Genomic DNA, 14,479 nt, shown 5'->3' with positions numbered 1-14,479 from the left:
CTGATTTTCCCCTGACGCCAAACGGTCTTGTTTATATGGGTAAAAAATGTTATTTTTCAAGATTATTTCTCGAACTAAAAGTAAAATACTCCTCAGACGCCAAGCTTCCAGAATACCACTTAAAATACACAGTAGAGGGTTGCAAATATACGAGACACACATTTTAAGTTAGAACCGTCTCGCATATATGCGACCCACGCTATAAAAGGTATCTCGCACAGATTCAACCCGTGGCGGTCAATGTGCTATAAGAGGTAAGGGTGACAGGAATGATAGCGATGGCACATTGCACCAGTTCCCGATTATTCACTTAAGGTAAGCAACGTTGTGCGTGGTTGATATCCCGACAGATAACAATCTGGGCAATCGCGCGATACTGGTCAAGACTGAAAGCCTCGTGAAATTGTCCTTTTTTTGTGTCATTTCAGGTGGGAAAGGAGTGTATAGATAGCGTGAAATTATCCTTTTCGGACTGAAAAGAATTGATGTGAAATTGTCCTTTTTTGTGTCCTGTCAGGAGTGAAAGAATTGAATAGAAAAGAGTGAAAAGAACTGGTGTGAAATTATCCTTTTCTGTCCCGACAGGACTAAAAATTGATAGTGGAATTATCCTTTTTTGTGTCCTGTCTGGAGTGAAAGTATAGGTGTGGAAGGAGTGTACAGACAACGTGAAATTATCCTTTTCTGTTTCTACAGGCACGGAGAAGGAAGGAGAATACTGAAATTTCCCTTGCTAAAGAAATAACAAAGGTCGCATGCGAAGGGCTTCCACTCGGAAAATTTTTGTAGCCAAAACCAAATGTCAGCCCAAAGCAATCACCCTAAGGCTGATTGCAATCACCCTAACGCCGAACCCGTCTATACACGAGAGAAGGGAGGAAGCGTAAGATAGAAGAGGTAGAATCAAGGAGGGTAGCCAAATAAAATTGGAAAAGGCGATACTGGCTTTTCCCACTCGGGCTGGGTGATGTTAATGTAAGCAGTCGGGTAACTTGTCGCCCAATCTTCTTGTAAATGCGGATTAGTCAACATCAGGTGTCGTACCAGAGAATCTCTTGTAAATATACAATTCTACAGGCACGGAGAAGGAAGGAGAATACTGAAATTTCCCTTGCTAAAGAAATAACAAAGGTCGCATGCGAAGGGCTTCCACTCGGAAAATTTTTGTAGCCAAAACCAAATGTCAGCCCAAAGCAATCACCCTAAGGCTGATTGAGAGGCTGACGAAAAAAGGCCGAACCCGTCTATACACGGGAGAAGGGAGGAAGCGTAAGATAGAAGAGGTAGAATCAAGGAGGGTAGCCAAATAAAATTGGAAAAAGTGCGTAAAAGACGAAGAAGAGGTGTAAAATAATAAACAGGCGAATGTAGAAAGTAAAAATAATATTTTATAACCAGGCTTCCGTCACGGTCACTGTTTTTTGCTAGATGAAATAGACATTGGAACAAGCATGTTCGCGATATTGAATGGAAACCAAAGAAAAAGTGCGTAAAAGACGAAGAAGAGGTGTAAAATAATAAACAGGCGAATGTAGAAAGTAAAAATAATATTTTATAACCAGGCTTCAGTCACGGTCACTGTTTTTTGCTAGATGAAATAGACATTGGAACAAGCATGTTCGCGATATTGAATGTTAAAACTAGCAATAAAAAGTGGTAATGGTTCGAAGCCTGGATGTTATAATGATTCTGAATAAACAAAATAAGAAACAAAACGGAAAAGGGAAACTTTCTCAATGGAAAAAAGAAAACTTGAAGTAAATAATATAAAAAATAGTAATAATTAAGAGTAAAGATATTTAGTAATAAAAAAAAAAATATGAAATATAACAGAAGGTCTTGTGTCACTTCACAGTCAATCACTTATGGCCAATATATATAATAACAAATAATGCCCTGGACCTTACTTGTAGATTAGCGTTAATCTGATTGAAATGAGCATTTTAATCAACCAATCTGATTGTTTAATTCGAGAGTTAAACTTAAACCGAGTTTAAACTCACTTTGTGGACTCGCACACAAAGGAAACTTGTGTGAAATGACCTCAAGACTTTTGTCTCGTAATAAAAATAAAATTTAAAGAAAAAATATAATAATAAAGAGTAATGGAAAAAAATAATCGGAGGATTCAAGTCACTAAAAATATATCTCTCAGGTAAATTTCAACAATTTTTTTAGTCTTTTTCAGGGGAATTTTAATCAAGCAGTTTCAAGAGAATTTTAATTCCACCTAACCAAGCAGAGGTAATTTTCTTCTTGATTTTCAATCACACTTCGGCCTTTTTATCACATTTTTAACGTTCCTTTTTATTTATCACAATTGAAAAAAAAAAGAGTTCATCAAGTATCTAGGTAAATGATCAAACTTGAGTAGGTACCTACAACATAGGATCTGTAAGTTTTATTTGAAGTAGTTTAATAGACGAACTACTCAATGACTATCTTTTTCAGGTAATTTTCTTCTTGATTTTCAATCACACTTCGGCCTTTTTATCACATTTTTAACGTTCCTTTTTATTTATCACAATTGAAAAAAAAAGAGTTCATCAAGTATCTAGGTAAATGATCAAACTTGAGTAGGTACCTACAACATAGGATCTGTAAGTTTTATTTGAAATAGTTTAATAGACGAACTACTCAATGACTATCTTTTTCACGTTTACATAATAATATTTGTTTTCTCTCAATTTTTCTCGGAGGAGAAATGTTGCTTATTTCCGTGGACCATCCTTAAATCTATATAAGAAAAGTGTCCCAATAGAAAAATAGTACATTCTGAGCTTTGGAAGCAACAATTTTCGAGTGTATCCGACACTCGCCTGAATTCTCAGGAGATGGTTTTAATTACCCCATTTCTGGAGCTGCAGTATTACCTTGTGTCAATCGATATCCTATACCTCCCACAATTTCCTTACAATCTGGACATCTTCCCGTAGCCACAGCACGACCACAATTTCCTATGAAATAATAGTGACCATTACGACATTTGAACCAATGGCCTTGCTGATTCGTTCCTTCAGTAGTTGACATGGCCAGCTTAATCATTTTCTTCAAGTCTATGGTATCCTTCAGCTTCACTTCTACCTGTTTCAGTAGTTCATTTACAGCTTCGGATCTCTCCTTGTTAAACGGATTCAAGCAAATGATCTCGTTCATAATTCTCTCAAAGTCTCGATTCAATTCATCAAGGTTGGTAACGATTGCGTTTCGTATATTATCGTGACTCTTCATTTCCAATAGATTGGCCAGGGCAAACAACCGATCCATCTCACAGTACAAATCATACTTTTGCTGTTCAGATATCTTGACGTTGGGGATCTGACGCATGTAAAGCAGAATCTCATCCATCTGAGCGAGTAACGTACAGGAGTTTAACCCTGACAGGATACCCAACTCCATGACACGTCGTCGTATTGTCTCCACACACTCCACCATGAATATAAACAGTTGAAGCTGCATCTCAGACACAAAATTCTTGCGTTTGATCTTCTTCCCTTGCTTATCCTCCGTGTAGAAGTCTTCCACTTGTGATCTGATCTGGCGAATAATACTCGAGTAATATTTCGAACCTAAAAACACACCACAAAGTATGAAAAGATCGCGATACTGGCTTTTCCCACTCGGGCTGGGTGATGTTAATGTAAGCAGTCGGGTAACTTGTCGCCCAATCTTCTTGTAAATGCGGATTTGTCAACATCAGGTGTCGTACCAGAGAATCTCTTGTAAATATACAATTCTACAGGCATTGATCTGATCTGGCGAATAATACTCGAGTAATATTTCGAACCTAAAAACACACCACAAAGTATGAAAAGATTAGATAAGCACCGATGCACAACCCCGCGAAGCCCCGGGAGCGCGCAGCGCGACCGTATACGCAACCCCGCGTAGCGAACACGCGAAGCCCCCGGGGGGTGGACCCGAGCACGAAGTGCGAGTCGCTTTATAACGTTGAATGCACTAGTTCCCGGTGGATCACAGTGTGTGGTGTGAATTTGAATGGATGACCAAGGCACGTCAAATAGTTGATTGATATTTGGGTGTGCAATTATTATAACAATGGATATTTAAAGCCTGATATGACCGAGTGTAAGCTTCAAACTACAAATTACTTTGTTATCATTCACTAGAATCCTACTTTAGAACACAATGTTATATCGTATCTAAAAATAGAAAAAGAAAGGAGTAGGTATCATTAATATTATTGGACTGAGAAATGTAGCAATGTTAATAAAAAATAAAATAACCAAATCAGAAGAAGATCATTTGTAAGATGAGATTAGTGAGTAAAATAATCTAGGTAATAGCAAGCAGAAGTTGTAATATTTTATACCTTGGAATTCTCAATGTAATGTGACAGGCCAAGCAGGTCTGGTAGCGCCATCCATTTCTGAAGCGAGTCGTGTTCCTGCCACATAACGATGATGTTCACCACCAATAGTTGCTTTACAAGATGGACAAGAAGCCATCTGCATAGCTCCTCCACACTCGGTAATGCAATATATTTCAGGACAGCTTCCACATTTGAACCAATGGCCTTGCTCATTTCCCGGATAGAAATCTTTGACCATAGCCAAATGTATCATGCGTCTCTCATCCGGTGTTAAACCTTTAGGAACCCCTCGCTCCGCTTGATCTCCCAACTCATTTATCAGAGTATTCACTTCATCTTTCCTCACTCTATCAAATCTGTCCAGGCAAAGAATTTCTCCCAAGCATTTGTCATACAAATCAATCAAAGCACGCTCGTTATAGAAGTTGTTGAAATCGTGGAAACCGATCTTAAGTTCCAACAAGTTCGCGAGAGCGTAGAACCGCTCAAGTTCAAAGTTAAGATCCAATGCTTGTTGCTGGGAAAGTTTATCATGAGGAATACCTACAACATAGACTAGAATTTCATCGAGCAGTTGTAGAAGAAGACAAGACATGCTCATGTTCATTGTTTTCACATCTAACACTCTCTGCTTGACTCGCTCTAAGAATTCCACGATGAAAACGAAGAGTTGCATTTGAGTGTGAGTCACCCGGTTAACATAAGTCAACTGTTTGCCGTGATGATGCACTTGACGCGTGTCTTTTACTTGACGTCCAATACTCCTGACAATACTGGAGAAATGTTTGGAACCTGAAAACGAAAAATGTCATTCACTGACGGCTTGGTGGTACCATATTCCATTTCAAACAGGAGTAGATTTTCTTGGTGACACATAAAAGGGAAATTCCAGAAATACAATCAACAAGTTTATGAACAGTAAATAATTACAGACTAAGGATATGGAATTTTATCCTCAATATAATTTGAGAATTTGACCACAATAATAGTAGTAGCCTACTGCTGGAGTAAAGGGACCAGTCCTATGCGAGCAGTATAAATAAGTACTATTATTACAATCAACAAGTTTATGAACAGTAAATAATTACAGACTAAGGATTCAGCATATTATTGTTTTTCAGAATTTCGAAAAAGAAGTTTATTCGAAAAAGAAGTTTAAAAGAAGTTTATATCATTATTGTCCTGCCTCGGTGGTATAAGGGACTAAGAAGTTCCTTATTTTCAATGTATTAGTACATCGAGATTTGATTTTAGGTCCACGGACAGTAAAAATCTCGTAATATTAGGTATGTTCTTTGGATTGCAAAAAGCCTGATATGACCCCTTGTATTTATAAAACACCTTGGTATGAGTTTTTTCTTCCCCATGTACGTACTTTCGAATGGTTCTAAAGAAAAGATGAAAACTAGTTTCTGCCCAATTTTATAATTGTCACTGTGAGAGAATATTCTATTTTCGTATAATGATAACTTGTTTCATCAATGGTAAGATCTGCTATGAGGGATTCGTCATTTCGAAGTTGATCTCTTTCTTCATCTTCGAATACTTGACACGTGTTTTCTAGTTTACGTAACTGCTTCTCAAGTGAATTTGTTGTTAATATGTGCAGAGTCAAACTTGTTTCATCAATGGTAAGATCTGCTATGAGGGATTCGTCATTTCGAAGTTGATCTCTTTCTTCATCTTCGTCAGGATGCAAATGAAACTTTCCATGAGCTAGCAACCACAGGGAATCCAGATGCTCAAATGGTAAAATATATGGCAAATGGTAAAATACATCACATAATAGCTAATTATTTGAGGAAATGAATATTCCTCACCTACCCTTGCAAAAGTAGGTAATCTATTATAATTGAGTGAAAAAATTAAAAAAAGAAGAAAAATAAACCTGGATTCTTAAAAACTCAGTAGGTAGGTACCTCACTTGGGTTTTTATTAAAAACATACCTAATATTACGAGATTTTTACTGTCCGTGGACCTAAAATCAAATCTCGATGTACTAATACATTGAAAATAAGGAACTTCTTGGTCCCTTATAATAGGGTGATCAGTCATGTAACTGAGCTTTTAACATATCGAGGTTCAAGGTGCAACACCAAATTTAAATTTCAAGGCTCTTTTTAGATTGCGAGATGAAAAATTTTATGCCTTAGGAGGAAAAAAAGTGTAACGAAACGGCTTTTGTTTTACGCTTTCGGTAATGAAATACTATGTATAAATAAAGAGAAGAAACTTACTATTCAAGAACTTTCTCTTTTCCTCTTGGTCCGGTCTGTATAACTCCAATCAACACAGGAGTGTGAATTCTCACCCAGTCATTCTCTCCTATAATCCGACCATTGTACAGGGTGTTTCAGAAATTAATGAATCATTATTTTTTGAACCTCCCAGTTTAAAGTCAATATCTATTTTGAATATGTCATACTACGTTATCTTCTTTTAGTTACTTGTGTATTGTAAAGGATTTGTATGCTTTGAAATGGTATATTAGGTATTTATATTATAAATTCACTCATGGCCGGCGAGACGATCCGAGTTTTAACTCGATTTAAATTTAACTTTTGGATTAAGCAATCTGATTGGTTGATTTCAAAATTTTCAGCCAATAAGATAGCTTAAGCCAAGAATTAAAATCCAAATTTAAACTCTGGATTGTTGCCTCGGTCATAAATAAGTATTAGAGATATTTTACACGTCCCGATAACTTTATTTACCTGATTTACCTTAAGATTCGGACTCTTAACTATCTTCTTTACAAAAGTCCCTAGATCTAACTACATCTAATATTTATTTAAATTTAAGGTTCTACTCATGCTGTACTCATACAGAAATTTAAAATGATAGTATTGTGGTCATCGCATTTTATTTAAACTCTGGATTGTTGCCTCGGTCATAAATAAGTATTAGAGATATTTTACACGTCCCGATAACTTTATTTACCTGATTTACTTAAAAATTCGGACTCTTAACTATCTTCTTTACAAAAGTCCCTAGATCTAACTACATCTAATATTTGTTTAAATTTAAGTTTCTACTCATGCTGTACTCATACAGAAATTTAAAATGATAGTATTGTGGTCATCGCATTTTAACTACATCTAATATTTGTTTAAATTTAAGTTTCTACTCATGCTGTACTCATACAGAAATTTAAAATGATAGTATTGTGGTCATCGCATTATAATATGAGAGACGTGTAAAATCTCTGTAGGTATCATATTATGTCTGCAAGTCTAATGGGTTCATACAAATATTGTAATGTGCAATGTACTAGAAATTATCCGGTTACATACCTACTTAGTGATTTCATTAGTAAAACGAAAATCATGTGAAATTCCTAATTTTTTCATAGAATATTCAATATTGTCATAAAAAAATATCATTTACTGTCAGTTAAGTTGCATAAAATTTAGTGTGCTTTACAATGAATTGGCCTGATAGAATTGTAAAGGATCAATTACAGGATAGTTATGAAATATGTTCACAAGTACTTAAAGATTTTTTACTACAATAAAACTTTGAAAAACATGGGTAAAAAGGCTCTTGGTCACATAAATTCTTACTGTCAAGGAAAAATGTAACAATAAAGAACTCATACCCAAATACCTAATATACCTACCTATGTACCTATCTAGATTCTTCAGTCATGAAAAGTAGGATACCTACCTGTTTACAGTAGTTTAGTTTAGTTTTACAATACCTACCTGTTTACAGTAGTTGAGTTTAGTTTTACAATAATCTCCTTACGCATTTTAATATGAGAGACGTGTAAAATCTCTGTAGGTATCATATTATGTCTGCAATTCTAATGGGTTCATACAACTATTGTAATGTGCAATGTACTAGAAATTATCCGGTTACATACCTACTTAGTGATTTCATTAGTAAAACGAAAACCATGTGAAATTCCAAATTTTTTCATAGAATATTCAATATTGTCATAAAAAATATCATTATATTTTTCCAAGAAAGATAGGTTAAGTTTACCTCGTAATATAGTTACCGAGCATTGTGCTTGCCTCGTACAACAATGATGGGTGCCAATCAGATCGCTTAATCCGAGAGTTTAACTTAAACCGAGTTTAAACTCACTTTTTGAACCTTGCCCTCAGTGTTTACATATTGATATTTTTCCAAGAAAGATAGGTTAAGTTTACCTCGTAATATAGTTACCGAGCATTGTGCTTGCCTCGTACAACAATGATGGGTGCCAACCAGATCGCTTAATCCGAGAGTTTAACTTAAACAGATTTTAAACTCACTTTTTGAACCTTGCCCTCAGTGTTTACATATTGACAAATTGACATGAATATTGTCTTTTAACTTGAGAATGTCCTCAATTTCAATTGAATCCGATTTCATTGCTTCCCCCTCCTGAATTTCAGATCTCGCCAAATTCTGGATGATTTCCGGGAAGCATACTTCTGGCTGAGTCAGAATACAGCCAGTGATGCCAGAGTGATGAGTTGGTGGGATTATGGTTACCAGATAGCCGGTAAGTAGAGGGGTCGTGGGTTCAAAACGTAAAAAGTTGAACCAACAAAGTAAGTTCGAAAGAAAAAAAAAATCCTTTGTGAACATAAGAGTCGAGGGAAATTCTCTGGTCCCATGTTACCATATAGCACAAAAGATCCATGAATGGGTATAACATCTTTATTGATTTGTTCACAAGTACTTAAAGATTTTTTACTAAATACAATAAAACTTTGAAAAACATGGGTAAAAAGGCTCTTGGTCACATAAATTCTTACTGTCAAGGAATACCGTGCCCCTAATTTTCTGGAAAATTAATGGAATTTAATTCAGGGAAAAGCGTATAAACCCTGAGTTTGACAGAGTTTTTTTAACGTTCGCTTCTTGTAACCCGATGTTGTTAATAACCACTTTTTTTACAGTTCCCTTTCTCATTAATATTTTCAGCCGGGCACTAAATCCAAGAAGCTGAAAAACTCCAACTCCTCCTCGGACAAGAAATCTAGCAGTGGTGATGAGTCGGGAGAGGGGATGGGCGCTAATGTGCGCAGCATAGTGCTTGTGGCGCTTCTCATTATACTGATGATGTTCGCCGTCCATTGTACCTGGGTCACCTCTAACGCGTATAGTTCACCGAGCATTGTGCTTGCCTCGTACAACAATGATGGGTGAGTAATGAAAGGGGAGCACGGCCCTTCGGTATACATAGCATTTGACTTTTTTTACTTTTTGATCAATATTTCAGTTTTGAACAACTTTTTTCAGTCGAATCAAATATCATTTTGAGGAAAACAAAATTATCTATAAGATCTATAGATATCTATAAGACAAGCAAAATTATCTATAAGATCTATAGATATCTATAAGACAAACAAAATTATCTATAAGATAATTTTGGTTTTAAGTTCGTAAGTCAAACAAGAAAAAATACAAAAATCACAACAACAACAACAACAACAACAACAACAACAACAACAACAACAACAACAACAACAACAAAAAGTGCGAACCTTTTCCCAATCACCCTACTGCTGATTTTTTCCCTTTGTTTAGTTTTTAGTTTATTTTTCCAAGAAAGATAGGTTAAGTTTACCTCGTAATATAGTTACCGAGCATTGTTAAATTAAACCGAGTTTAAACTCACTTTTTGAACCTTGCCCTCAGTGCTTACATATTGGTAATATACCTACCTATCTAGATTCTTCAGTCATGAAAAGTAGGATACCTAAGTACCTGTTTACAGTAGTTTAGTTTAGTTTTACAATACCTACCTGTTTACAGTAGTTTAGTTTAGTTTTACAATAATCTCCTTAGTAGTTTAGCTTGAGCTTTCAAATAAGTCAAAATAAAATTTCCTATAGTGCATCCTGAATATTTCTTATATTTGCAGTGGTTTAACAGCAGTGTCCAAATATTTGCTGACCAAAGAGTTGTGGAGTTTTACAATAATCTCCTAGTAGTTTAGCTTGAGCTTTCAAATAAGTCAAAATAAAATTTCCTATAGTGCATCCTGAATATTTCTCATATTTGCAGTGGTTTAACAGCAGTGTCCACATATTTGCTGACCAAAGAGTTGTGGAGTGCTGGAGCAGGCTTGTTTTCTGCCTGTTTCATTGCAATTGTCCCAGGATACATCAGTAGATCAGTTGCTGGAAGTTATGACAACGAGGGTATCGCCATCTTTGCTCTTCAGTTCACTTACTATCTATGGGTATGTATCTGACCCACTTTATTGTGAATAGATAGACTCAACTATTGGATAAATTAACATATTTTGGTTGATTCAGCAGAATACAGTCAGGTTGATGGTGTACATTTCTGTGCAAAATAATTGCCCCTATAGAAAGCATAATAATAAATTTACAGAACATAAAATAGTACATGGCATATGAGTGGCATTTCATCCTAAATTCTAAAAACAATTCAAATATACTTACATGGCCATACAACATAACAAATTTATTTGCAATCTGTTTTCACATATGGAGACAGATGTCTGTAGATGTTCAAACCAAATACCTAGGTACCATAATATCTTGTTTACCCAAGTGATATTTTTTCAAACCACTTTACCTCTCAATTGTTGGACAATATAATGGTTTGAATATTGCTTTTTGGCTTTCTATGTGGCAACGAGTGTCCATGAAAAAGTAAGTCTAATTAACATAGTCATAAGTTATCCATTATATTCTTTGCCATTTCCTTCCAGGCATGGCTAATCGCACCACTCTGGTGGACAACAACACGTGGAACAACTCTCACATTGCCCTGGTAGGCAAGGCTATGTCCTCAACCGAGCCTGAAGCATACTCTATTATGACCGCTCTGGATGTAGACTATGTATTGGTATTGTTTGGCGGCGTGATTGGCTACTCTGGAGACGATATCAACAAGTTTCTATGGATGGTCCGAATTGCGGAGGGCGAATACCCGAAGGAAATCAAGGTGAGGAAATAGAAAAGAATATTCTATAGGTATTGGGAGAGCTACATAGGGAAGAGAGTTGGGAGAATGGAAATGAGGGGGAGAAAAGGTGAGGGAGGCCGAAGAAAAGATGGAAGGATTGTGTGAATCAAGACTTGAATAAGAAGAAAAAAAACAGGGCATGAGGGGTACACAATACGGCTGCCTGGAAGGGGCTGACAAGAAAATTCTCTGTGTTTTAAAGCCATGTACTGGGTGCGGCTAAAGTCCGGCAAACGCTGAATATCTTCCGATTGGCTTTAGGTACGAAATGGAAACTTTTCCATGTGGTCACCTACCATTGATGAGTCATGGACTTCCCCCTTGTTTCTGTGAACTTTTAGTGTCTTCCGCGGCTGTTCTACTACCTAACCTCTTCTGGGCTTTCTATGTGGCAACGAGTGTCCATGAAAAAGTAAGTCTAATTAACATAGTCATAAGTTATCCATTATATTCTTTGCCATTTCCTTCCAGGCATGGCTAATCGCACCACTCTGGTGGACAACAACACGTGGAACAACTCTCACATTGCCCTGGTAGGTAAGGCTATGTCCTCAACCGAGCCTGAAGCATACTCTATTATGACCGCTCTGGATGTGGACTATGTATTGGTATTGTTTGGCGGCGTGATTGGCTACTCTGGAGACGATATCAACAAGTTCCTATGGATGGTCCGAATTGCGGAGGGCGAATACCCGAAGGAAATCAAGGTGAGGAAATAGAAAAGAATATATTCTATAGGTATTGGGAGAGCTACATAGGGAAAAGAGTTGAGAGAATGGAAATGAAGGAGAGAAAAGGCAAGGGAGACCGAAGAAAAGATGGAAAGATTGTGTGAATCAAGACTTGAATAAGAAAAATTTAACAGGGCATGAGGTTCACAATAGGGCTGCCTGGAAGGGGCTGACAAGAAACGCCAACCCTATTTAAATAGGAAAAGGCTAGGAAGAAGAAGATTGGGTTTTGGTTATACACAGGGCTGGGCTATGTTTGGCTTGTGTCTATCCGAACCTAGCCTAATTAACCACCACCTCAAGGTCAATGATTGTATTCTAAGTGTCTATAGTCTACACTCTACACTGTTTCATTCAAGCAAAATACCTACTTTGATCTTACCTATCCAGTCAATTTCGATTGACCGTAGTCTAGGGTAGACACACCTGTGACATGGTTATACACAGGGCTGGGCTATGTTTGGCTTGTGTCTATCCGAACCTAGCCTAATTAACCACCACCTCAAGGTCAATGATTGTATTTTAAGTGTCTATAGTCTACACTCTACACTGTTTCATTCAAGCAAAATACCTACTTTGATCTTACCTATTTAGTCAATATTGATTGTCCGTAGCCTAGGGTAGACACACCTGTACCGACATAAATATAGTATAGGTACTGTACTTCAATTTGTTTTACTCCCTGTCTTATGCTCTTTAGGAAAGCGATTACTTCACGGAGAGAGGAGAATTCCGAGTGGACGCAGAAGGTTCACCTACCCTACTTAACTGTCTAATGTACAAACTGAGTTACTACAAGTTTGGAGAACTAAAGGTAAGACCAGAAGGTTCACCTACCCTACTTATCGCCCATCTGATGAGGGACTCACTACGAGACGGGTATGCTACGGCACAGAATACATGAGTCTACTGTAGCTAGTTGTTTCATTGCTACGGAATAAAAAGGACTCTGAAACACTTCAAGCATTAGCATTTACTTCAAGATATCCCAATGCTTGTACCATTTAGTTCATGTTTTATGATGTACATTGCATACTCAAATAGTTATATGGCGTTCATACAAATTTATATTTAGCTGCTTTCTTGAAAGTTTTGTGAAATTTTGATGAAATTCGATAAAAAAAAAAAATCAACAAGGAAAAGGAAATTTCTTTCCTTTCGGGCTGATTGGATTTTTTTGGTGGTATGTGCTTCAGCAATGTGCCCCATGTACCTGTCTGCACCAATATTTAATTTAAGAAATTTCTTTCCTTTCGGGCTGATTGGATTTTTTTGGTGGTATGTGCTTCAGCAATGTGCCCCATGTACCTGTCTGCACCAATATTTCATTTAAATTCCATTGTTTTTTATTCACTTATTCCATTGTTTTACCTTTCAGTTTTTGTCCAGCCAATCTGCTTGCCGTTTGGATTAGGCCTCAAACCATTTGTTTTCGATTATGAAGATATCTTTGCACCAGGCTGGGGAATGACAGGTAGGTAAATAAATATGAAAACAAAGTCGTTGTCAGTATCAAACTTTGACTTAACTGTACCCTACTCTTTTCATTTATAAGAGAGGGCCCAAATAAAAGCTATAATGAAGAGTAAAACCCCTCATCAATCAAAAGCTTGGAGCCAATCTGCTTGCCGTTTGGATTAGGCCTCAAACCATTTGTTTTCGATTATGAAGATATCTTTGCACCAGGCTGGGGAATGACAGGCTGGGGAATTAAATAAATATGAAAACAAAGTCGTTGTCAGTATCAAACTTTGACTTGACTGTACCCTACTCTTTTCATTTATAAGAGAGGGCCCAAATAAAAGCTATAATGAAGAGTAAAACCCCCTATCAATCAAAAGCTAGATAAGGTTTGAATAAATTGTTTCGTCCCCTATCCACTATCCGTGGCACAAGCATTGCTTTTACGAATGGGAATGCCATTTCTACTTATGTAATTTTTATGTTCTGTACATATATTGTATTATAAATGGAAACTTTTGAATAATTACAAATTAAATTAGGTAGGTAATTTGCTGGAGAAGAATGGACACAAACAGCGCAAGATAGACCGAGGTGGAGAAGGCTCATCAGAGCAGGTTTTGGACCTTCACGGCCTGTATAACCGGATAAGTAAGTAAGTAAGTAAGGTAATTTGCTTGTAAACAAAATTGTTTAGGTAGGTACCTATAATGTGTTTGTAAATTCCAGAGAATCAGACGATGTCATTTCGGCTCCTAGAAGTTCATCTGCAGATGGTTGACTCCGCCAAGTGTGAATCAGATTACACTCAGGCCGGTCTGCTCCTGAACACCCAAGGTCAGATGTGTGCAACTGATAAAATAGGGAAGGGGGTCTGTTATGAGGACAGGGGCGGTCCCCTCATGTGCACGGGTTCTCTCGACCCAGAAATATCAGCATGCGTGTACCTCGTTGGAGTTAGTTCTTTCGAGATGGGAAATTGTGGCTATTCTTCCGCGCCTGTGGTTTATACTG

At 37.0% G+C, this 14,479-nt stretch overlaps 2 protein-coding genes and 1 long non-coding RNA gene across 3 annotated transcripts; 2 read left to right on the top strand and 1 right to left on the bottom strand.

The window, feature by feature from the left end:
- Positions 1-1,634: 1,634 nt before the first annotated feature.
- Positions 1,635-3,016, top strand: LOC113471202. The gene is made up of 2 exons (XR_003393990.1): positions 1,635-2,244; positions 2,452-3,016. It is a non-coding gene; the product is annotated as an uncharacterized LOC113471202 (long non-coding RNA).
- A 387-nt stretch (positions 3,017-3,403) lies between these two features.
- LOC103518321 (NFX1-type zinc finger-containing protein 1-like) lies at positions 3,404-6,615 on the bottom strand. The gene is made up of 3 exons (XM_026830163.1): positions 6,572-6,615; positions 4,334-5,125; positions 3,404-3,569 (listed from the first exon to the last, which is right to left on the bottom strand). The coding sequence occupies exon 2, from the start codon at positions 5,007-5,009 to the stop codon at positions 4,344-4,346; it is 666 nt and encodes a 221-aa protein (XP_026685964.1). The 5' UTR covers positions 5,010-5,125; positions 6,572-6,615; the 3' UTR covers positions 3,404-3,569; positions 4,334-4,343.
- A 1,889-nt stretch (positions 6,616-8,504) lies between these two features.
- LOC103518324 (dolichyl-diphosphooligosaccharide--protein glycosyltransferase subunit STT3B-like) lies at positions 8,505-12,930 on the top strand. Its single transcript, XM_008483387.2, has 4 exons — positions 8,505-8,541; positions 8,720-8,829; positions 11,017-11,252; positions 12,705-12,930. Exons 2-4 carry the CDS (start codon positions 8,796-8,798, stop codon positions 12,906-12,908), a joined length of 474 nt encoding a protein of 157 aa, XP_008481609.2. The 5' UTR covers positions 8,505-8,541; positions 8,720-8,795; the 3' UTR covers positions 12,909-12,930.
- The last annotated feature ends 1,549 nt before the right edge of the window (positions 12,931-14,479 follow it).

This window comes from Diaphorina citri, unplaced genomic scaffold (genome assembly GCF_000475195.1).
Source record: "Diaphorina citri unplaced genomic scaffold, Diaci psyllid genome assembly version 1.1 scaffold2154, whole genome shotgun sequence".
Lineage (NCBI taxonomy): Eukaryota > Metazoa > Arthropoda > Insecta > Hemiptera > Psyllidae > Diaphorina > Diaphorina citri.
The sequence above is the reverse complement of the archived record's forward strand: the minus strand, read 5'-3'. Positions and strand labels throughout refer to the sequence as shown.